A 23,777-nucleotide genomic window follows, 5' to 3' on the forward strand; every position below is an offset into this window, starting at 1 on the left:
TTTGGCTTATTGGGAAACATCATGGAATTGTTTTACTAACTTATCCACTTTTACATTCCAGCTTTTCACCCAAGTAGCTTCGGACAAAAGATACCCCCTCCAATGCACTAAATATTGCAAACGACCTCTATACAACCTAGAGTCTAAAATTTTCTTCACTTCATAGTGTGTTTCTCCTATCACTACTGGAGGAGGGGGAGGCTGGGTGGATGGTCCTAGGCTGGACCCAAGCACTGGCTTCAATAAACTGCAAAGAAAGACTGGGTGAATTTTCCCTAGAATTCTGGGCAGACTGAACTGAACAGTAACTGGGTTAATTATTTTCATTATTGGGAATGGAACTAGAAATTTGGGGCCTAATTTCTTGCTAGGCATTCTTAACTTTATGTAGTTGGTAGACAAGAAAACTTTATCCCCCACACGGAAGGGGGGTTGGAGCGAGAGGTGTTTATCAGCTTGTTTCTTGTACTCTTCTGCTGCTTCCGCCAGTGCTTTTTTCGTATTTTCCCACCCTTTTTTAAGAGTGTCCATTCATTCAGTAAGAGACATGGAAGAGTGGGGCTCTCTGGGCAGTTCAGGCATAGAAACAAATTCCATGCCACTAGTAACTTGAAAAGGAGTGAATCCAGTGCTGCTGTGGACAGCGTTGTTGTATGTGACTTCGGCGAAAGGTAGCAAATCCGACCAGTTGTCTTGCTGGTAATCCACATAACAACGGATGTATTGCTCCACCATTGCATTGGCTTTTTCTGCTGCCCCGTTTGTACTTGGATGAAAAGCCGAGCTAAGTCCTTGTGTAGACCCAATGGACCTCAGGAACTCTATCGCGGTGAACTGAACTCTGAGATGATCCTCCTGGGTACTCCATGCAGGTGGTAAATATGTTTGACAAACATTTTCGCTACCTTCTTTGCAGATGGCAGTCCTGATCAAGCAATGAAGTGAGCTTGCTTGAAAAATAAGTCAATGACTATCCAAATTACTTTATTACAGCCGCTGTCTGGGAGCTCAACAATGAAGTCCATTGCAATCTCTTCCCATGGTCGGCTAGGGTTGGCCACCCATTGCAGTAATCTGGGGGCTTGCCTGACCGTATTTTCATGGTTGCGCAAGTATCACAGCTTTTTACGTAATCTTCCACTTCAGCTTTCATTTTTGGGTACCAAAATTGACACCTGGCGAGGTGGAGTGTTTTTAGGAATCCAAAGTGGCCTCCTAATTTCGCATTGGGCTTTGCTGTAGTACTTCCAGCTCAAGTTCGCAGGAACGTACAGTTTGGATCCTTTCCAGGCTAAGCCATCTCTCATCATCAGGATGTTCTTGTTGTCATTGAGCCAGGGGTCTGCTCGCAGTGCCAATTTCATTGCTGCGGTCAGCTTGCCCTGGCTGAGGGTAGGCGGCTGGTTAGTCCGGCTTCTGGTGGTGATTTGGGCCACCTTTTTGTGGGAAGGGGGAAGAATGGGGAGAACCACTTCTTCCCTTTTACTGTTGTATTGTGGTTTTCTTGATGAGGCATCTGCCAGTAAATTCTTCCCTGCAGGGATGTACTTCAGTTCTAATTTGAACCTTCAGAAGTATTGTGCCCAGCGAACTTGCTTTGGAGTTTTCAGGGGCTTTTGAGGGCTTCGAGGTTTTGATGGTCAGTCCAGACCTCGAATGGCACATCCCCCCTTTCCAGGAAATGTCTCCAAGTGAGTAGGGCCCACCTGACCGCATATGCTTCTTTCTCCCAAATGGCCCACCTCCTTTCAGTAGCAATGGGTTTTTTGGAGATATAAGTGCACTGCAAGAGGTGCCCTTCTTTTGCAACAGCATTGCCGCTACAGCCACATCACTGGCATATGTCTGGATTATGAATTGCTGTTCTGGGTTGGGGTGTTGCAGTTTGAGTTCTTAGGCAAAGAGCCATTTTAATTTCTCAAATGCTTTTTGACAGTCCATTGTCCACCCAATAGGTTGGTTTGCATTTGGCTTTGTCGGGGATGGCCATGCTTTTAATGGCAGGGCAACTTCTGCAAAAGCCGGGATGAATTGTCTACAGAAATTGGCAAATCCAAGAAAGCTTTGTAGCTCTTTGTGAGAGCTTGGGGGTTTGCAGTCTAACACAGCTTTCACTTTCCCTGGATCCATCTCTATCCCCTCACTGGAGATGCGATAGCCAAAGTAATCTAGTGAGGTTTTGTGGAATTCACACTTTGATAATTTTGTGTATAGCTTGGCAGCTAGAAGTTTTTCCAGGACCTGTCGTACCAACTTCACGTGCTCTTCCAGAGTCTCAGAAAAAACTAGGATGCCATCAAGGTAAACGAGCAGCTCTCGGTATAGGTACTCATGTAGCACCTCATTTATGTATTGCATGAAGACTGCAGGGGCCCCTTGTAGCCCAAATGGCATAATTTTGAATTGGAAACTGCCAAGGGGGCAGTTAAAGGTGGACTTCCATTCATCTCCCTCTCTGATATGTATGTGGTAATACACCTCTCTCAAGTCCAGTTTGGTGAACACCTTGCCTTTAGCCAAGTGGTTCAACATATCCTTCATGAGGGGGAGGGGATAGGTGTTCTTTATGCATATGGCATTTATCCCACACAAATCAATGCAGAGACGCACCCCGCTGTCTTTCTTCTCTTTGAAGAGCACGAGGGCTGCTAATTCTGATTTAGCTGGTTCAATAAAGCCTCGCTTCAAATTGATGTCAATGTACTCCCTTAATTCTACCATCTCTTTAGGAGTCATGGAGTACATTTTCAGCTTCGGTAAGGTAGCCCCACCCACGAACTCTATCGCACAATCAGTGGACTGATGAGGGGGGAGATAGTTACAATCTTCATCACTGAAAACCCCTGCCAGGTCCCAGTACTTTGGCACTTGCTGGATGCCTGGGGTTTTTGTGTCTGCTGCAGGGGCTGCAGGCTCTGGGTTGCCTGCTTTATTGGATACGATAGCCTCAGGGTGGCCCTCTGGCTTCGCGGGTGGTAGTGGCCCAAAGCTTATGATCAATTTTTGAATGCTGTCCTCCCATTTTATGGTAGATGTCCACTTGTCCAGCCATGCAAGCCCCAAGGTAATTGATTATTGCATTTTTGGAGCTATGATGAATCTGAGGAGTTCATAGTGGCACCCTATCTACAGCTTCACCAAATCGGTAATTAGTTTGGCAGGGCCCCCTCCAATTAGCATCCCAGTTGCTCAAACTGAATGGGATTGGCTAGGGGTCTTATGTGTATGCCTAGCTGCTCCATAATAGACATGCTGATTAAGCATCGGGTGCAGCCTGTGTCCATAATTGCCTCAACTTCCCCTTCTACCCCTGTCCTGGGCACTATGAGTTTGGCTTTGATGGCAAAGGGTCAGGTGGGTGTGCTTCCCATTAGATCATCATCCCCACCACTTCCTTCATCCAGGCTTGGCAAGGACCCTTCGGCTGGGCTTCCACCGATTCCTGGGGAAAGATTTTGCATCTCTGAGGCTTGTCTGGAAAATGTAGTGGCTTCTCTTTTCTCAGGCAGCCTCTCTGTTGGCTCCTGGAGGAGCTCTCCCTTCAGCACTTTTCCCTTCTATTGGGAATCATCTTTGGAAGGAGGAGCTCCCCACCTCCGAGATTCCAAAGTCCCCCCCTGCTTTGTGAACAGAGCCGCCTCTCCTGATGCTGGTTTTGTGCCAGCATAGGTAGGGGTGAGGAAGAGGGTGGATCAGCTGCTGTTCCCAGGTCTTCTGGTTCTCCTTGTTCGGGCATTGAGGCTGGGGCTGGAACAGGTTGGTGGATCAGTCCCTGGGGTTACCCCAGGCCAGTTATCTGAAATGGTGCCATCTGCTGAGGAGGGGCAGGTGTCTATGGGTATTGCACCCATCCTTGGCCCAGGAAGAAAGCCCACCCCTATGGGGCTTGATCCTCAGGCTGCAGCCCAAACATTGGTGGCTGGCATTTCCTTTGGCCCCCTCCACTCATGGGTCGAGGCTGCCCTTGCACCCTCCTGTGGCTCCAACAGCAACTCCTTAGGGGTGGTAAATTCTGAGGCTTCATCTAGCAGAGCTAGTTTTGATTGCAAGGGAGGCCTAGGGGCCAGCGCTTTGTGCCTGGCTCCCAGCTGGTGTTCCCTCTCTGCGGCCCCTGCAGCTTCCACCACAGCTTTGGAAGGCATGTAGATGGTCTCAACGTAGATAGGCGATCTGTCATCTGCTGCTTTCCCCATGACTTTCTCCTCCTCCTCCATCTTTACTAAGTCCATCACATGGTCCAATCTTCCACTGCCATGCTGGCAGTTTCACCCACCCAGTTTCAGTCAGGTGCAGAGGTGCAGAGACAAAGGATGACCTTGGCTTTCTAGAAAGGAATTTTATTTTGGCTACATAACATTTAACTCCGTACAATTCCCCCCCCCCCTTTCCCACAATAGAAAAGGCATAGTAGAATAATAGAAAGTGTGGCAGGCCAAAGATCCAAAAGGAATATGGCTGCAGGCTGACAGAAGCTTTTCTTTTGGAACTACTGGAGACGGAACTTCATTATTATGTATGTTGACTGCAGCAAGAATTTAATATATGCAAGAAATCCCACAGTGGCAGAATAAATGGAAAAAATGATAGAGCTGGCAGAGATGGAAAAATTAACTGTTTTAATCAAGGAAATGAATATATCTAGTTTTGTTTCTACATGGAAACTGCTTCTAGACTGTGCTTGAAACAGGAAAAATGAAATTCTGACTGGATTTTGCTGATTAGATTAGTTTAGAAATTAGTTTATTAAATGTGTAAAAGTAAAAAAATGAGGTTGCAATATTATTTTGTATTTTATTGCACTGAAAAATGTTGGAAATCAATGTTTTTTTCATCTTTATCCTACACCTCTTTTTCCTCTTCTTTTCCTCCCTCATTTCCCTATTTTTATTTTATATTTTATATTACAACTATCTTCAATAAAAAATATTACCAAAAAATCTAATAAAAGTCAACCAAAACAATCTACAATGTATCATTTTTCCAAACTGTGACATGTGAAGAAAACTGTGACAGAGTTTTAGAAAATGTCTGAAGAAAACTACTTGTTTTAAAAAGAATAAAGTTACAAAATTCTCAATTTTCTAAATCAGGAACAGTGATTACCTAACCTATCCTAAATGTTTCCTAAACAGCTTCAAAGCTGAAGAGGAACCATGTTTTGTAACACATGCAAAGCAAAGTGCTGTCTGCAAACAAAACCAGAAAATATATTTACCAGCATTGGATCCTGTCAGGTTATAGCGTGCATTTAGTTTTTTTATGATACTTTCATGAATTTGAAACCAGTCACTCTCTGTGTTACACCTGCAAAAAGAGTAACATTGCATTGTTACATTGATTTCTGCAAAGATCAGAAGTTGGACTTTGTGGCTTCACATGGTCCCTTCCAACTTTATGATTCTAGACCGTATTCTCTGCTTTAAAGAAAAGCTTAAAAATATAGTCTCAATAGAAAACATAGTAGGAAAATAAAACTTCTCCACTGCTGATACATTCAGCAGGGAACACTTCCAACTGAATTTTAACAAAAGTAAAAAGAATCCACGATACTATTAGCCCCTTACATTGCTGTAAAGTCTTCTCAAATCCTTTGCTTCCCACAGCTCTAATTCAGGATCCTGGGGACCACAGTTAGAGAAATGTTGCCCTTAAGACACATAATGAATCCTAATCCAAATACTAATTTTTAAAATTAGTACCAGCAGCCTGAGCAAGAGCCGAGGTCCAAGCCTTGTGGAGCGCAAATCATGGTTGCCGCTTGCTCCAGAGCCACAAGGTGAGTTGTGGAAGAGAGGGGCCCACAGCTGCAAGGTTGCCAGGTGCTGTGAGCAGGGCCAGGACTGACAAAAGTGTGCTGGGAACACCTTCAGGTGCCTGGAGAGAGAAATTGAGAGGCAGCTCCCAGCCCTCGCTGGCTCAGCCAATCCGCAGGGCAGTGATTAAGGAACCGAGCTTCCATGAGGTGACTGGCGAAGGGAAGGATCTGTGCCTCAGGGATCACTGACCATGTTTGTGAGGGGACAAACTGCCCTAGTAAAGGGGGTGCTCATGGCTGCCTCATGTGCTGATCATGCCCACCCCCTTCACTACACTTATTTTTGGGGTAAGGTTTATATTAGGCACATGCTTAAAAACCAGGCTAGGGCTTATTTTTGGGGTAGGTCTTATTTTCAGGGAAACATGGTATATGTATGTGTGTATGTATAAGCCGTGTGTGTGTCTGTGTGTGTAGATATATAGATATACATATACACATACACATGTACTGTATTTGAAAGGAAAAATAGTCCACAGATTATTATTTCATTGATAAAATGTGATCTAAATATTATTGTAATATATTACAAATATATGTATTCTTACATATATACTTTTAAAATAAGGTCATCTTTTGTATCACCAGCCAGTAGATCTGCTATACTGAGGACTGCACAACCAAAAGGTCGCCGATATTGTATATTGCAAGCATTTTTCTTTTCACCTGCTCCCATTCGCCCTGTCAAAACAAAATATATTGTGAAAGAAAAAGAACACCTGGCTTCTCCTCGCCCCTCTTCTCCCAGCCAGTCCTCACCTCGACTTGCTTGTTTTGGTGAGAGAGGAAGCATTTTTAAAGTCATCTTCCGCTTGATACTAGCCAATAAGATGAGATTTTGCTATTAGAAGACCTGATGTACATTTCCAAGTATTGTTTATCACCATTCTCTTGGTAAGACTGAATGGAGAGATTTATAAAGAATAATAGAGTTGGAAGGGACCTTAGAGATTTTCTAGTCCAACCCCTACTCAAGGATGAGACTATACTATTATGGACAAATTTCTTCATAAAAACCTCCAGTGATGGTATACCCACAACTTCTGAAGGCATCCCATTCCCCTGATTAATTGTTCTCACTGTCAGAAAATTTCTTCTTATTTCTAGGTTGGATCTGTTTGATAAATTTCCATCTCATAGATCAGTCTCATAGTTACTTCCAGTTGAGCCAGGCACCACCTATACTATACCCGTGCATTTGGTTTTTTCTTGCCTAAGTGTAAAATCTTACTTTACTCTCCATTAAATTGCATTTTTGGTGAGAAATGATGTTCTACAGTGGCATTCAGAATGATTTTTGCAAAATGCACTAAAGCTTGAATAATACTTATACCGATAAAGGTTATTCTTTTTGAACATTAAAGCATATAGTCAAGCAAATATTTCCAAACCATTGTAAATGAAAACACATTTGAAAGGCATTTTCAAAACAGTCAGCTAGTGGATGTCTTACCATTCTTTCACTTTTCTTTTAATTAAATATTTCTGTTTTTTTTTCCCTTGGGCCTTATTGCAATATTCCAAAACTTTCACAGATCCTTCACAAAAGCCCATTTCTAATTTAACTGGAATAAATTGTTTTCATTCTCAGTTCTTCTGGTTACAGAACTTCCCTTCTCCTTCACTCATCATTTCTCCCTTTAATTATGTTTAAGCATACTTGCAAGAAAAGGAAGCATTTAATTTTGAAGCCGCCTGGGCAAGGGCAGCCTGCCGTTTCCAGGCCCAGCTTCATCCCAAGTGGTGAGCCCAGCACCAGCAGCCTCCACCAACTTGTGAGCCCTCCACGTGCTCCAGACCAGTCCCCTGGGAACCGGGCATGAAGAGACAATTGCACCCGGTCCCGCATTGCTCGGAAAGGTTGGCAGGCAAGGTTTCCAGGTCCAACAAAGGGTCTTCCTCTCCTCCCTCTTTTGGGGAGATTTTTAAACAAAGGGCTGGGAATTTCAAGCAAGACATGTGATGCAGCCTCACCCACCCCACTGGCAGCTCTGGGTTAGGCAGCGGTTCGGCTTTTCTGTCTGGCTGCGACCTTACCTACCTCCTGCAGCTGGTAGCAGAGGGGAAGGAGAGCCACCAGCTGAGTTCCCTGCCAGTCTGCATCTCATCTCCTGACTGGATTCTCCGCAACTGCTGGGGCTCGACTGCTGGGGGCGCAGACTGTGTGGTCAAGGCAAATGAGGGAGCCAGATGGAGAGCAGCAGCAGCTATGCTGGGCAAGTGGACGAGGAGTGACTGGCGCGGCGCGGTGCAGCACAGGGCAAAATTTTAACAACCAATTTGAATCCCCAAAGCGGCTGAATCCCACCACTGCTTATATCTTCCAAAGTAGCCAGCATAATTGAGACTAATCGTTTTTCTGCACATTTGAACATTTCAAAGTTTTAAAAAGTAGTAATAATAATATAACAACAGTAGCAATAACCTGTCAATTTATTCTGCCCTATAAGACTGACATGTTATACATTTAATGTATGTGGCTCCTTAACAACAATTGCTGTACAATTAAAAAAATTCCTTCTTTATCAGGAGGAATTAGTATATGCATACCAATGCGTATAATGTGCACAATAATGTAGATGTCCTTCCTAAGTTCACTGCTTCCCAAATCCTGTTGAGAATCAGAACAATCCAAAATTATGATATAATTTTTCTATGGATTATTGATATAAACAATTTAAAAATTTTAAGTGTACTTCTGACTAGCATACTGAATAGCAGTCAAGAAAAAATAAAATATGGGGTATTCAAATACATTTCATTAACACAACATTTGTACATGTTCATGGTCCTGGGAAATATAAGTAAAAATGTTAGTGATGTAGCCATCTTTTGGGGGAGGTCTTCAAACTTCCAAATCTGCATTAAGTCAAGATTTCCAGTCAGAGAATTTGGAATGACTATTTCTAGGAAAAATGACTTCTAGAAGAAATAAGTCTCACTGTGCAGTTATGGTTGAAGCCCTGATTATCCAAAGCTATCCAGTTGTAGTTTTACTATGGTGCTGTCATGGTGTCAGCCAGCTTTTTGAAACTAGATGGAGTCTTAGTTGATCAGATGTGAATAATCACTATGTGAATGATATTAAACCATAAATCTGATTCTATCCAGGAAAATAAATCCCATTTAGATTATTCTTAAAACCTAATTTAGAAATTTTCTCACAAAGTCCCACAGAAATGTTAAAACACAATGTTTCATATTGGAAAACAAAAGACTTCTTTAATTCTGAACTAAAATACATCTCAGAAGCAAACATCAAAGCTATCTTTGTGCTTATCATATATTTAAATATAAAGTTGCTCTACTTGTTAGATAGTAGACAAAATGGACAATAAAATATATTATTATTATTATTATTACTATGTTGCTTTGTTCTTTTAAACTTCTTAGATATTAGTCTGAAGCCTCACTATTACATACACTCTGGTCATGTATTTGGATTACCGAATAAGTAATAAAAAAACATTAAAATACAGCAAATAAGGACAAATATATATAAAGCAACTCACCACAAAAAGAGAGCAATATCTTTCTGGCTTCTCTGGACATTTTGGCAAACCATTCCGATTTAGTTTTAAAAAAAATCTCTCACTGTAAGATAAATATAATTGGAACAGATAAATTTATCGGTCACAGCAATGTACAAAAAAAAACCCCAACATACCACATCCCTATTCAGTATTTGGATAAATATTTTATCACTTGTTTCCAAAACAATCTTTTCTAAAATTCTAGAACAAGGTTGCAAAACAAGCCATTTTTTTAATTTACCAGAGTAACTTTGATACTTTTGCTACAAAAGCCAGCTCATTCTACGTCACAATGCAGAATTCAATGAGGTTGAGATAATTGCTAAAAGAGCCATTGATATGGAATCAAAGCCAGATGGCTCTTTAAAATAACTCACTGAATAAAGCAGCAACTACTTAATTATATTTTTGAGTATTAAGGAGTTGCTGCTTCAGTCAATAAATTATTTAAAATTCATTTCACAACTAATATGTTACTGAACTCATGAAATAATCTATCAGGACTTCAACAAAGGCTCATCAATTATTATCTACCTTGTTCCCCCAAAATAAGACAGGGTCTTATCTTCTTTTGACACCCCCCCCCCAAAAAAGATGGCCTTGGCTTTATTATCAGGGAGGGCTTGTTGTTTTGGGATTGCTGGCCGGCAGCTGCTCTCTTGCGAGCGGGCTCCTGAAGAGCCTAGTGTGGGGACTGGAGGATGTAGCACAGCCTCAGGGGCAAACAGCTGTGTTGCACTGTCGCAGCAGCACAACGCAGCAGCCATGAGGTGACCACACTCAAGAGCAGCCTCCTGGCACCCCCCTCTCCAGCTGGGCAGAGCGCCACTCACTGACCTAGTGGTATCCTGAAAGCGCCAAGCTGCAGGAGCCGGGGGGAACAGACCCCGTAAGTCTGCTGCCGAGTCTTCCGGGAGCCAGGGCAGAGAGCCTTCCAGCAACCTGCTCACAACCATAGAGCGGGAAGTGCGCTCCCAGAGCCACTGCCAGAAGACTCTCTGCCCTGGCTCCCGGAAGACTTGGCAGCAGACCTCTGGGGTTTGGAAACTGTAGAAGAAGCCATCCTCAATGCTGGGATGGCGACGGTGGCAGCACCCTGGCCCTGCAAGGAGAGCTGACCCAGATCGTGGTGAGGCTGGGAGGCGTGCGAACGGGGGATGGAACAGGTGCTCACACAACCCCCCTCTCCAGTCAGGCAGAGCACCACTCACCGACCTAGCAGCATCCTGAAGGTGCCAAGCTGTGGGAGGTGGGGGAGGAACAGACCCCGAAAGTCTGCGGCCGAGTCTTCCGGGAGGCAGGGCAGAGAATTTTCCAGCAGTCTGCCCACAATCATAGAGCGGCTATGGTGCCTTCGGGATACTGCTAGGTCGGTGAGTGACGCTCTGCCCAGCTGGAGAGGGGGGTTGCCAGGCGGCTGCTGGTGAGCCTGGTCACCTCATGGCTGCTGTGTTGTGACAGCACAACACAGCCATTCACCCCTGACTCTGTGCCCGTGTCCTCTTGTCCCCGTGCCAGGCTCTTCGGGAGCCCGCTCACAAGAGAGCAGCCACCTGGCAACCCCCCTTTCAAGGCAGGCAGAGCACCACTCACCGACCCATCAGTATCCCAAAGGCACCAAGCTGCGCAAGTACCTGTTCTGCCACCCCCAGCTCCTGCAGCTTGGCATCTTTGGGATACCGCTAGGTCAGTGAGTGGTGCTCTGCCTGGCTGAGGGGTGTGTGTCCAAGGGGCTTATTTTTGGGGGAATGCTTATATTTTTGCCCACCCCAAAAATCTGGCATGGCCTTATTTTCAGGACGTGTCATATTTTTGGGGAAACACGGTAGTAAGCTTACTGCTTTTTTAGTCCAAATCAGTAAGAAATCATAGTTGTATAATAAGGAGGAGAAGTGACAAACAATTGACAAAATCATCTTAGATAAAAGTTATTTGTGATACTTGTTTTGATGTCCAAATGTTGTTTTAGCAAATAAAAAAAGTGGAAATTTAAAAGGATATTATTACTTGCTCTATTTTTTTAAGAATTGCTATTTCCATTCTAATTGATTTATCTGATACAGGATAACATTTGTGATGAAAATTTTCTTGCAGGATAAAAACAAAAAAGTTAAGAAGAGGAAAAAATTTAAAGTAAGTACATTCTACTTCAGTATAAATTTGTTTTCTTATATTTTCTGAAAAAAGGAAGAAATTATAAATGTCTAACTACTCAGTCATCAACTTTTCCGTCAAGAATATAACTTAGAAACTTAAAATGCAATGTTAATCTGCTATTAAAAGAAATACTAATCAAAAGAAACAATACTTATATAGTTAAATCCATAATTTGAGGAGTGAAGGGGGGCTTCCGTTACTGTGCCTTCTAATCATCTTATTCCGAAATTTTGCCATAAATAAGACATTGCTCTGTGCATTCTTTTTTAACTAAAGCTTTCTCAGCTATTTCTTCAGCTCTTCTCAAGGCCAAGTAATTTGTCACCCATATGTTCTTTTCCATATACAATAGTAAAAATAGCAGCCAAAACATCTATTCAAGTCTTTTAAAAGGCAGAATAAAAGGCATTAACAGTTGCATCTTGTACACTTTCCCACTTTCTCATAAGGTTGAACAGTCTTCAATGAAGATTTCATCTTGTCATTTACATTCAGATGAAATGCTTTAATTAGTTCAAATTCAATATGAGAAATTTATAGGTCTCAAATATTTTATTTTCTACACAGGTTCTAATCTTTTGGTACCAAAATTCAGAGTCTCATGCGAAGTCATAGTTTGAAGGGAAGGGAAGGGGAGTGATTTTCATATTGACAAGGACAGACGAAAAGTATTGCGCAAGAGTTAAATTCTTCTTTAAAAAATGACAATCCAGGGCAGTTAGGAAGACCAGATAGATGAATTATTTATTGTGAAAAAATATGGGGAGTGGGGAATTCTAGATGTAATAGTGTAGGGGATATTTTAAAAGTTATTATTACCAGAATAAAGACATACTGAGTTAATAGTTTGACCTAACAAGGCAATAAGTAAATATGGGATACAATATAATAAGTAGCAATTTTCCATAATATAGATTATCATATCATTTATGAAATATATCATACAATTTATATAAGTTTTATTCTTTGTTCATTTGCCTAGAGTTAGTATTTTAAAGTATGGCCACATTATTACATATCTAGAGCACAGCCATGTTTGCCCAATGTGTGAACTCTTGACATATACAGCTTCTGGCTACTTCACCAGGTAATGGGTTGATAAGCCATTGGAAAGAATGTGACACTTTCTAACTATGATATAAAAAATGCTTCCTTTACAAAAAAAAAAGGATGTGCCATTTTCCCAATAAGAACATTAGTTATTCAGCTCAGAACTGTAAATGGTACCCAGTTTAAAAAATATGTGACATGGGAGGTGTTTTCCATTACCTTCCTCCTCTTTTTTATTTTTTTTCTAGGACAATGGGAATCACAATAACAAAAAGAGCAAAACACTAACTTCAAAGTACTTGGGCCATATATGATTTAAGAAATATTTATTTTTTCTGAGGAAAGTTAACACAGAATTGTAATCAGGATCATTACAAACCAATGCTGGTAACCATTTCAAAATACCATAATTAATTTCTTTTTTTCTTTTTTAATTTTTATCTGGAGATACCGTAAAAAAATTTTTTTAAATTGTTGCATGGCTTTTTTGTAGTAGGATTCTCATGAAATGCTAACTTAAAGTAAGGCTTTGCTTTTCTAGTAAAAGCACTTCCAGATATCAGTACACTTATCACGTAACATTAGATTGCAAAAATAGTCCCTGAATGCCATACTATTTCCTATATTGACATACTGAATCCAGATCCTAGGTTCATAGAATTGGTCTCATACTAGAGCAGAAATTGGTCTCATACTGGAGCAGAAATTGGTCTCATACTGGAGCAGAAATAAGAAATTCCATACTTGAAGAACAAAAAAATTGTCTGCTGGTGAAGGTAATGCCACTGACAAATGTCTAACAGTGAAAGTTAGTCATGGTTCATCTCACTCACTTCAGATTCTTGCTTGTTTTCTTACTCTTGGGAAATGACCAGAATGACTTCAAGACAAAATTAGTGATCGTACAAATCGATGTGGCATTAAAAAAGAAATATTTCTAAAATAAAAATATTTGAATGGAAATGAACTAATTTCTCAAAACTCCAAATTAAAAAAGATGAAAAAACTAACTTGATATAGATGTGATCCATTTTAGATTGACGATGTGTGAGTGTTCATTCAAGAAAATGCCAACAAAGGAACCAAGAACTGTCAAGTCAGCTAAAGTACAATTGCCATTATTGAAGAATAATTTAACACAGAGGTATGCAGATAATGGCTAACTTCAGAATTTGCAGTTCCATGATATGCCAGTAGTTTTATAGAAAGGTTTTACTGAACTGCTTCTGGGTGGTTAGTGTGTTTAGGATTATGCAATCACTTTTGAATGCTCTTAAAGCATTCATAATCATAAAGAATCCAGTACAAAAACAGATCAGGGAAGTACATAATATTTCTACAAACTGATATTGTCCCCATAAAAATGTGTTAAAAGAAAAAATTAAAATAAGCTATAATAAACTTTATTTAACTACAGATAGTCCTCAACTTACAACAGTTCATTTAATGACTGTTTATTTAGTGACTGTTAAAAGTTACAATAGCACTGAAAAAAGTGATTTATGTCATTTTTCACACTTATGAATGTTGCAGTGTTCATATGACCAAAATTTGGGTGCTTGGCAATTGATTCATATTTATGACAGTTGCAGTGTCCTGGAGGCATGTGATCACCTATTGTGATCTTCTGACAAGCAAAGTCAATGGGGAAACCACATTCACTTAATAACTGTGTTACTAACTTAGTAACTGCAGTGACTCACTTAGCAACTGTGGCACAAAAGGTCATAAAATGGAGCAAAATTCACTTAACAAATGTTTTACTCAGCAACAAAATTTCAATTGTGGTTATAAGTCAAGGACTACCTGTATTACCATTTCAGTTGTTCATAATTTTATAAGTTTTCTAAAATAATATTGATTTAATATGGCACCTTACTAGCAAGCATAAACAAGTTGTCCTGAACTAGTGACAAACTAGATCTTCCTCTTAAAATGCAGGAATATCTCAATTCACGTAGCAGTAGTATTGTAACACTCTATAGTTGAGTCTAAAACAAGAACTGTAATAGTTTAATGTTAATGATCAAATTTAGGGTTTTATTTCCAATTAAATGTAATATATGCAAAAGTCCAGCCCAAATGCTGTGAGCACCACAGCTGCAAAGTAAGAAATCCAGCAGGGCAAGTCGAAGAGTACAGGAAGCAAAAGAGCAAGACAAGTAATCCAGAAAGAATGCAAAGAATCCAGAAAGGTTCAAATGTTGGCACTCAATACTCCATGAATTCAATGATTGTTCCCAACAAATGCCCCTCCCCACAACATCTACTTAAGTCTCAGTCCCGGGTGTGCCTTGTGTTCTCCTCCCAAGTAGTCAGGTCAGTCTGCACTGTTCTTGCTTTCTCTCCACTCTCTCTGCTCAAGGATCAGGAGTGGGGGGGCTTGCTCATTGCCTTAGCTCTGTCTCTCATGTTCACTGCTTAGCTTCTCTTGGTCATCCTGCCCACCCTTCCTCCCTGCCTACAAGCCTTCCCAATCCTGAAAGGCCCTGGTCTGAGTGGGCCCACCCCTCCCCATGTTTCTCCCAAGCTAACGAAGCCTGCACTTCTGGCTTGTCTTCCTCCGCAGATTCAAGTTCCAACGGGGGCATGACACATATGTTACTTATGCATTACACCCATTAGACAATTGCCTTTTAATGACTGAAGTGTGGCTATAATGGGGAGGGGAAACCTAAATTGTATCAGCCAGCCATTATAGGAAATACCATCATCAGTAAAGAATGTCTTTTCCAAGCCTTCAGTGTTGAAGAGCTGGACATTTTCAAGCAAGCTAAGCTCTACTCAAAACTAAGTTATCCCTATCTTTGTCTTTGCTTTCTACATTGGACCTGGGTAGCAGCAATTAAGGTGATGGGTATCTCAATCTCCTGGTCCTACGAGAGGCTTCTCTGTTATAATACTTTTGAAATGCCACAATATTAGGTTTTCAAAGCACTTTACCAAAATAAAAATACTGGTATCTATCCAGATCAGAGGTTCTAAAAAAACCTTAGTACTACTTAAAACATTCAGTCCACTTTAAGTTAAAAAGGATAATGGCTTAAGTTAAAATGTCAACAGTAGGCTAGATTCAGCTTTATAACCTGAAAAACATGATACACAAAAGACAGAAGCGAGGAGGAATGAGAGAAAACCAAATTTATACTCTAGTTCAAAAAGGAATTTGATGAAGCCGAACAGCTCCTGACAGGCCCCAGATCCAAACTAAACCCAAACATTTCCAGTGGGGAGCGAGCGGAGTGAAAGGGAAGCATCTCTTTCAGTTTCTCGCTCTTGGACTTGGGATGCTGCCCTCTCCTCCCACCACCACTGCCCTCTCCTCCCACCACCACTGCCTCCTCCTGCCACCACCGCCCTCTCCAGCATGCTGCTCTCATCCCTGCCGCAGCTGCAATGGTGGCAGCTTCGGGAGACACTGGACAGTAGGGAGAGGGGCTAGGCTAGCATGAATGCTTACCTTTGTGTAGGCTGGAGGAGGCAGTTCTATGGATGCACGTGGCGAAGGTGAGGCAGGGAGAGCGGCGGAGGGGGCCGGTTTGGGGGCATGGCCAGCCAGCTGTCACTACCAGTTCGATGACCCAGGCACAAATACCACTACCGGTTCGCTCGAACCGGTCCGAACCGGGAGCAACCTACCTATGTTCCATGGGATTTTCCTTTGTTCCTTTTCTCCCAACATCTTTGGGTGTTGGGAGTGGGGAAAGAATGTGCCTTGGGCGAGATCATGGTGCCTAGGAACTGCCTGTTATCACCTTCTCAGCCCAAAGTTCTCACAACATTTTTGCACAACATTTTTGCACCTTTGGATTGATTCAAAGATGGACATTAGACATTGACGGACATTGGGAGGGGTCTCAAAAGGAGGAGTTTAACTTAACGCTCCAGCGCGTGAAATTCAGATTCTGCTCACACTCTCTCTGCTATGACTGTCTTCCAATAAAAGTTCCTTTTGAAATGCCATTTGTTTCAAGAGTTCTGCTTTCTTGAGAATGCTGGCGAGGCAGGACCTCACACAGGAAAACATTGTGGAGTACCTTCCATTAGGAAATAACCTGTGCATCATGCAGCAAATAATCTGCATCTTTTCTCTTATAACCATTACATGCAATGCAAAATTAATAACTGCTTTACACCTCTGAGAAAAATTATAACTTGGCAATAAATAAAAAGTTATTATGTTATGTTACGTTTCATAGTATCAAATAAGATCATGCAAAGTGGTCAGATCAATCACAGACTTGGTTGGAAGCAATTTAGAGATCACCCAGTCCAATTATGTACACTGTCCAGTACAGGAATCTACTGCTACAGCATCTCCATAGACAAACATCCTGCCTCTGTTTAAATGTCTCCAGAGAAGGAGAATCTGCAACCTCTGTGCTACAGTTGAACAGTTCTTACTGTTATTTTTTAATTTTTCTTTCCAAGATCATTATCTCTGGATATGCTCCAGTTTGTCAGGATCCCACTTAAATTGTAAAATCCAGAAGTGGACACAAAGCTTTAGATGTCATTAGGCCAATGCATAATAAGGACGAATCAGACCTTCCTTGAACTAACAAGTATCTTTGCTTTTCGCAATAAAGCAAAGGTGTCTTTTTTCCAGGGAAAAAATAAAGTGGTTTTCCATAGCAGAGACAGCTAAACACAGCTTTCTAACTAGCCATGTGAGTCTTCCAAATGTGCTGCTGTCCCCCCACTGTCTGTAAAAGTGAAGGTATAACAATAGCACTTAGACTTATATAACGCTTCACAGTGCTTTATAGCCCGCTCTAAGTGAGCTACAAAGTCAGCATATTGCCCCCAACAATCTGGGTCCGACCTTGGAAGGATGGAAGGATGAGTCATAGTAGCCAAAAGGAAAGGAGATTGGCAAGGAAAGGCTAGCCAAGTCTATATTTTGTGTGACTGCATCCTACAATATTTTTTCTAGGACCCAGATTCATTGGTTCTTAATATAAATTAACTTAACTTGTTTTGGGGAAGTTCACATACCCAAATGTATATAACATTGCAATAGCCTTCCATTTATGGCCTATTATTAGCCACTTTCATCCTTGTGGTTGCTATTATTCCAGAATTTGTAAAAACTAGTGTAAAACTAGTGTAACTAAACTATAGTGTAAAAACTATAATGTCTGTCTGACACTACTCAAAATTGCTTCTCTACTTTATTTCCTTACCATTCATTATTATTATTTTTAAAAATATGATTCTTTCTAGAAAATAATCAAAAAGACATGAGTCACAATGGAAACAATCATGTGAACGTAGGAAGAATGTGTATTATTGTTGGTAATATCATTAACAATATTTAATCAGATTACATGGTGTGTAACCATTTTATTTATAGCGAAAATGGTTCCACAGAAACTATACTGTGAGCTAAAGGAAAATTTACAATTATACTAGATTTCTCTATCCATCATAGTTGAAATCATATATCACACTAAGCCATTGTTAATTTTAACCATTGTTTAAGATAAAATAATAATGCATCATTATTAGAATCTCAGGGCATAAACCATTGTCTATTATAAGTCGCAATATTGTGCTAATTCTAAATACAAACTAAGCAAAATACATTATGGCTTAACACACTATGTGAGCATCCCTATCTTTATGAACTCTATTAGTTCATTAGATCCTTTAGCTAACACTTTTGTGATCTTCAGTATAATGAGTAAGAATTTTCTGTATCCACATATCAATTGAACCCAATTATCCAGTGACTTAGAGCCAGATTAAAAGCATTCAATAGCAACAACAACATGAAATACATGTGGGACTATATTTATGGACTTCAATGTTAAAAAGTCAAAATGACTTTGTTATTCAGGTAAATGAAAGAACTGATGAAGCTGTATATTTCGTCATTCTTCATTAAAAAAGAGATGCTACCTGATTGGTCGATTCTCTTTACTATCAAACAGTGAGAAGATAACTTCTAGTTCTTCTTCTAGATTGGAACACATCAAACTCTTCATCTGCACAAAGAGATGGTGGCTGCTTGCTGGGATAGGTGTGTCTTTTTTGCGATGACGATGCTCCATCTAAGTATAGAGTTCCACACAATGATCAAACCAGTTTATGCTTATTTTAATTCATGAAATATAAACATACAGAAAGGCATTTTCTTGCTCACCATTTTATTTTTGTCAAACACTTGTGATTGTTTAAATCAAACATTTGAAGTTGTTCATCTGTTTCTTGTGAGACAATACTAGACAACATCTTGTTTCTAGATTCATTAGCCAATCATTATTTCAGATAAACACAAAAGTAACTTTTTCACATATTCATTACATTTTAGCACTCTTTCCCAGAAACCTCAAGATAGACTTAATGATTTTCCTTCTGCATAAGAATCTTGGAGAGGGAGGGAGGGAGGGAGGGAGGGTTTTTTTTACAACACAGCAGCATTCACCCATAAATAAAATGAGTTATTTGCTTACCAATCGGTACAACTCTATAATACTGATTTCCTCTGGATCCACCATTGCATATTCCTTTCTTGGAACCAGATCTAACCCTAGCTGTCTGCAAATGTGCACAAAAAGTCTAATTAGAAGAACAGTTTAAAATCCTTAGTTAAAATCTATAGAAAACATACAGAGTTTAAATCTGAAGCAATCCGTCATTCTTGTTACCATTATCCCTGCACACTGTCAGGAAGTTTCTCCTCAGTTCTAAGTTGCTTCTCTCCTTGGAACTGAAGAGAAACTTCCTGACAGTTAGAACAATTAATCAGTGGAACAGCTTGCCTCCAGAAGTTGTGAATGCCCCAACACTGGAAGTCTTTAAGAAGATGTTGGATAACCATTTGTCTGAAACGGTATAGGGTTTCCTGCCTAGGCAGGGGGTTGGACTAGAAGACCTCTAAGGTCCCTTCCAACTCTGCTATTGTATTGTATTGTATTGTATTGTATTGTATTGTATTGTATTGTATTGTATTAACAGGAAAATATGCAATGTACCATCTATGATTAGTGCAAATTACAGATAATAAAAAGCAGTATTAATATAACATATCTCTGCCATTTCTATTGCATGGTTTTTTTCTTTATTCACTCTCTACCTATTATCTAACTTTAAAAAGTATGTATTAAAACACCAGTAAGGGATTAATAGCAAATAACTCACATTGTTGACAACACAGTCCAGGAAAAAAAAACAGCTTAGGAAAACAAAATAGAAAGGCTATGTTTTTATCCTGAAATCAATGTAAAAGTTAGAATTAAAATAAAGAGCTGCTTTTCACTGAAGCCCACACATTGTCAGTTTCCAATATTCATAAGGGCTGTGCAAAAATTGAAAAAAACAGCTAGTTTGCAACATTTGGGAACAACTGCATCTTCTTCCTATCATCTATCTATCTCTGGAAGATATACTTATATTTTCTATACATCTATCTACATCTTTCATATATGTATGCATGTATGTATGTATATATGTATGTATATGTATATATATGTGAAAAGTGGAAACAAGTCAGCTGTATACAAACACACATTTGGGACATCTTCTTCCCTGGAAGAAGATGGAGTTGTTTCCAAATATTTGTCTGTATCTCTTTTGTATGTGTACACAGCTGTTTTGTTTCCCTTTTTTCCTAGATAATTGATCTTGGCTGGTCTCAAATAGGTAAACAGATTAGAACCGTGATGGTGAACCTATGGCATGTGTGCCACAGGTGGCACGCAGAGCCCTCTCTATGGGCACATGCACTATCGCCAGCTGCTTTTCTGGTTTCTGGCATGCACATGCTCACAAGCCAGCTGGTCTTCACGGGTGCTGGAGCACTAGAAAATGGCCTGAAAATGGCCAAAACCCAGGCCATTTTGGGGTCGTTTTCAGGGTATTTTTTAGGCCCGAAAAACAGCCTGAAAATAGCCAAAAAACAGCATGCATGCGCCGGCCAGCCAGTTCCTGGGTTTCCAGTGCTCCAGCATGCCCGAAGACCAGCTGGCCGGCAGGCATGCACATGTTGGAAACCGGAAGACCAGCTACTGGCACGCACATGTGCACCGGCCAGCTGGTCTTTTGGTTTCTGGCACTCCAGCGCATGCACATAGTTCCGGTTTGGCCACTCAGTGCCGAAAAGGTTCGCCATCCCTGGATTAGAATGTTAGGTGCAAGATCAACAGATAATCCCAGAGCTGTGGGCTAGACTGCAAAATTTTTAAAATAATAATGTTAGAACTCATTGATAATATTTTTGGATTGCATACTTCTGAAATAGAAATTTATATATATGACATGGTTCATTTTCTAAGGTCTGTCTATTTATCTGTCAGGAAACATACATCAGAGATACATAAAACAAAGTCCTAATATAATTGGCATTTTTGAAGAATGAGACAAAAGAGTCATCCATCCATCACCTTTCTATTGGAATGAAAGGAAATGAAAGCACCAAAATGTTTTCTAGACAGCTCTTTTTCCAAATATTATTAACTATAAGAAACCCACTGTTTTTATTCTTTCTGACAAGCTTCATATCTATTCTATAGATGCTGTAGTTAATCTTTCAAACTCAGCAAGGTAGGGTCAAGATCAGCAGGAGTTATGCCTGGCAGCATTCCAAATATATCCAACAAAATATTGTTCTATGAATTATTCACTTTTCAAAACATTTAACAGCATTATGCATTCAGTAATAAGCAAAGTGAAAGACTTTGATATGGTATGCATTTAGTAAACATAAACACATGAAGAAATACCTATCTATCATAAAAATTCTAACAGTGGGCTGATTTGCTCAAGGTTTTCAAGCAAATATTCAGGTAACAGCAAATATTTCTTGAATTCTTTAAGCCAGTGGGTACTTCTTACTTTGTAACTTTTTTTGACTTTATCCAAATAGAAATTAATCTCACTCAGTGCAGCAGAACAAATCAAATTTAGATGCAATATCAGCCAAAAGCAAGAGAAGCACAAACAATATTTATTTTTGAAAATTAAATAGCAAATATTTGAGGCAGCTCTAATAGAGTGTTCCTCTTCACCTAAGGACATCTAAGGAACATTTCCCCTGGCATTATTCCATACTATAGGTGGTCCTCCACTTACAAACACAATTGGGACCAGAACTTTAGTGATCATTAAGTGAGATGTGACTCAATGACTGTAATCCTGGTTGTGGTCATTCAGCAGACAGAATGAAATAGCTACATGCTGAGTTCAGCTCTCCTTTGTGCACAGAAGGAAACTGTTCCATCAGGCTTTAAGATCAGTGCTTGGATCTTCAGGATTTCAACTTTGTTTCTCCAATCCCCAGGAGGAATTTGTCTCCCCTCAATGCATTGAAAACAACTGCTCTGGTGGATTGCAAGAATGGAGGTTGGATCTTTAGGATATGAGCTCCATTTCTTCAGTTCCTCTTGGTAAGCATGGCAAGTCTTTCAGCCAGCTCCCAGAGACAAGAGAGAGTCATTTCAGTAGGGCAAAGCAATTTGCAAACTTCCATCCTGGCCTCCCCACTGATTTTCCAGGGAAGCCAACAGATGGTGACTGCAAATGGTCATACATGATGAGCATCCAGATCACAATTATGTGACAGGGGACGGGGGACACAGCACATTTTTTGATGACTGGGCAGGAGTGCTTTATGAAGTACATTTCAGAGTCACTGTAATTTTGAATGGTTGTCAAACATATATTCTCACACTATTTTATAGAACAGATATGATGATCTTTCAGGATTTCCTAGTATAGTATCAATGTGATGGGAAAGTTCTACATGGTCAGCTCCTACTATCTATCTGGAACTTCCAAACCATAACATAGTGCCATTCTATGTTACTGAACAAAGAAGGGTATACATTCAGGCAATTGGCAGCATTCAAAGACCTACAGGGCTTTTCTTACCATTTCTTTTTGCCTGCAGCCATCACAATTTAAGACAAACTTCTTCTGATCTCCTACAAAATTGCCTCAAAATACTTTGGCAAGTAAAGAACTGTTTTACACTTAAGAGGTTTTATTAGAAATTGTCCATTTATTAAGTATAAACAGCCTAAGGACATCAATAAAGGTTTTTTAAACCTTCTTACTGAAAAGCTGCTTATTCTTTATGTCACAGCCCACTTGCAACAAGCTATCACCACACAGCAAAATCCACTACCTTTTTGTCATCTTGCCATAAACATTAAAATAATAATGAATGGTAACCAATGTAACAGTTTTATCAATTGACTCTTACTCACTCATTGCCCCAGTCCAAGCGAGCAGTAATGTGCCTTTTTACATCCTTCATCCGATCATGGGTCAGATGGCCCACCAGCACCTGCCGTCGCAGATCTAGGATTTCATTCATTATGTGCCACAATCGGTGAAATAAATCACCTTCATTTCTCTGTCAAATACAGAAGCTAATTTTCAGATAATCAAAATCATGTATCTTATTCAAATCTGTTGTTGTTCCAGAAGCATAATCCAGAAAAAGAAGGAAAACCGTGTTTATAGAGATGGAAATGGTCAAACTAAGTTATCTTTTCTTTTCAAAAAAATCCTCCTTTGTTCAAATACACATTGATGGATGTGTAGGTTGTTTTGGTAGTGAGTTTCTTCTTATTTGTATTCAAATAAAAGGCAGGCTATTCCACAAATAAGTCCCTCCCCTCTCTTATCCTCCCCTCTCCTTTCCTTTCCTTCCCTCTTTTTCTCACTACCTTAAAAACTTATTCTCTCATTATATTGGAGCCAATGTAGTGAATGCTAAGCTAAACAAATAACTGGTTTAACAATGAAATAAGGCAGTATTCTATATTTCTTTGTTTTTAGAAAGTGGATAAATATTTTAGTACCTCATGTTCATTACTGTGCTCACATGTCTAGCATCTCCTAAAATGTGAGACAGTTCTACATTAGCTTTTTTGGTTTTTCTTTGAAGATGTTTCACTTCTCATCAGAGCTGAAGAAGCTTCTTGGATGAGAAGCGAAACGTCTTCAAAGAAAAACCAAAAAATCCAATTGCCTCTTGAAAAAGCACCTTTGGAACAACTATGACCTGGATGACTGAGAATCTCCATAGCATTATTTCTTGTTTAACAGCAATTAAAGAGATGGGGCAGATTATTGTGTTTGAGCTATTCAATCTTTGCTTTAAGATTAATACCAATATACAGACTCCCAGCACCATAAATACCTCAGTATTATACCACATTGTATAGAAAGAGCTGTGATCTATGATATGACACAAATGACTGCATATTAAA

General features: G+C 40.1%; 1 protein-coding gene across 1 annotated transcript in view; it reads right to left on the reverse strand.

The window, feature by feature from the left end:
• DOCK4 (dedicator of cytokinesis 4) overlaps positions 1–23,777 on the reverse strand; it is a 392,180-nt gene that overhangs the window by 231,930 nt on the left and 136,473 nt on the right. The window contains exons 6-12 of the mRNA XM_081957434.1: positions 22,767–22,915; positions 19,014–19,098; positions 18,460–18,611; positions 9,328–9,409; positions 8,366–8,426; positions 6,364–6,496; positions 5,216–5,304 (exon numbers count right to left, since the gene is read on the reverse strand). Of these exons, the coding sequence (XP_081813560.1) occupies positions 5,216–5,304; positions 6,364–6,496; positions 8,366–8,426; positions 9,328–9,409; positions 18,460–18,611; positions 19,014–19,098; positions 22,767–22,915 (751 nt within the window). The remainder of the gene's footprint in view (positions 1–5,215; positions 5,305–6,363; positions 6,497–8,365; positions 8,427–9,327; positions 9,410–18,459; positions 18,612–19,013; positions 19,099–22,766; positions 22,916–23,777) is intronic.

Source organism: Natrix helvetica, assembly GCF_964273705.1.
Source record: "Natrix helvetica genome assembly, chromosome: 6".
In the NCBI taxonomy this organism is placed as follows: Eukaryota; Metazoa; Chordata; class Lepidosauria; order Squamata; family Natricidae; genus Natrix; species Natrix helvetica.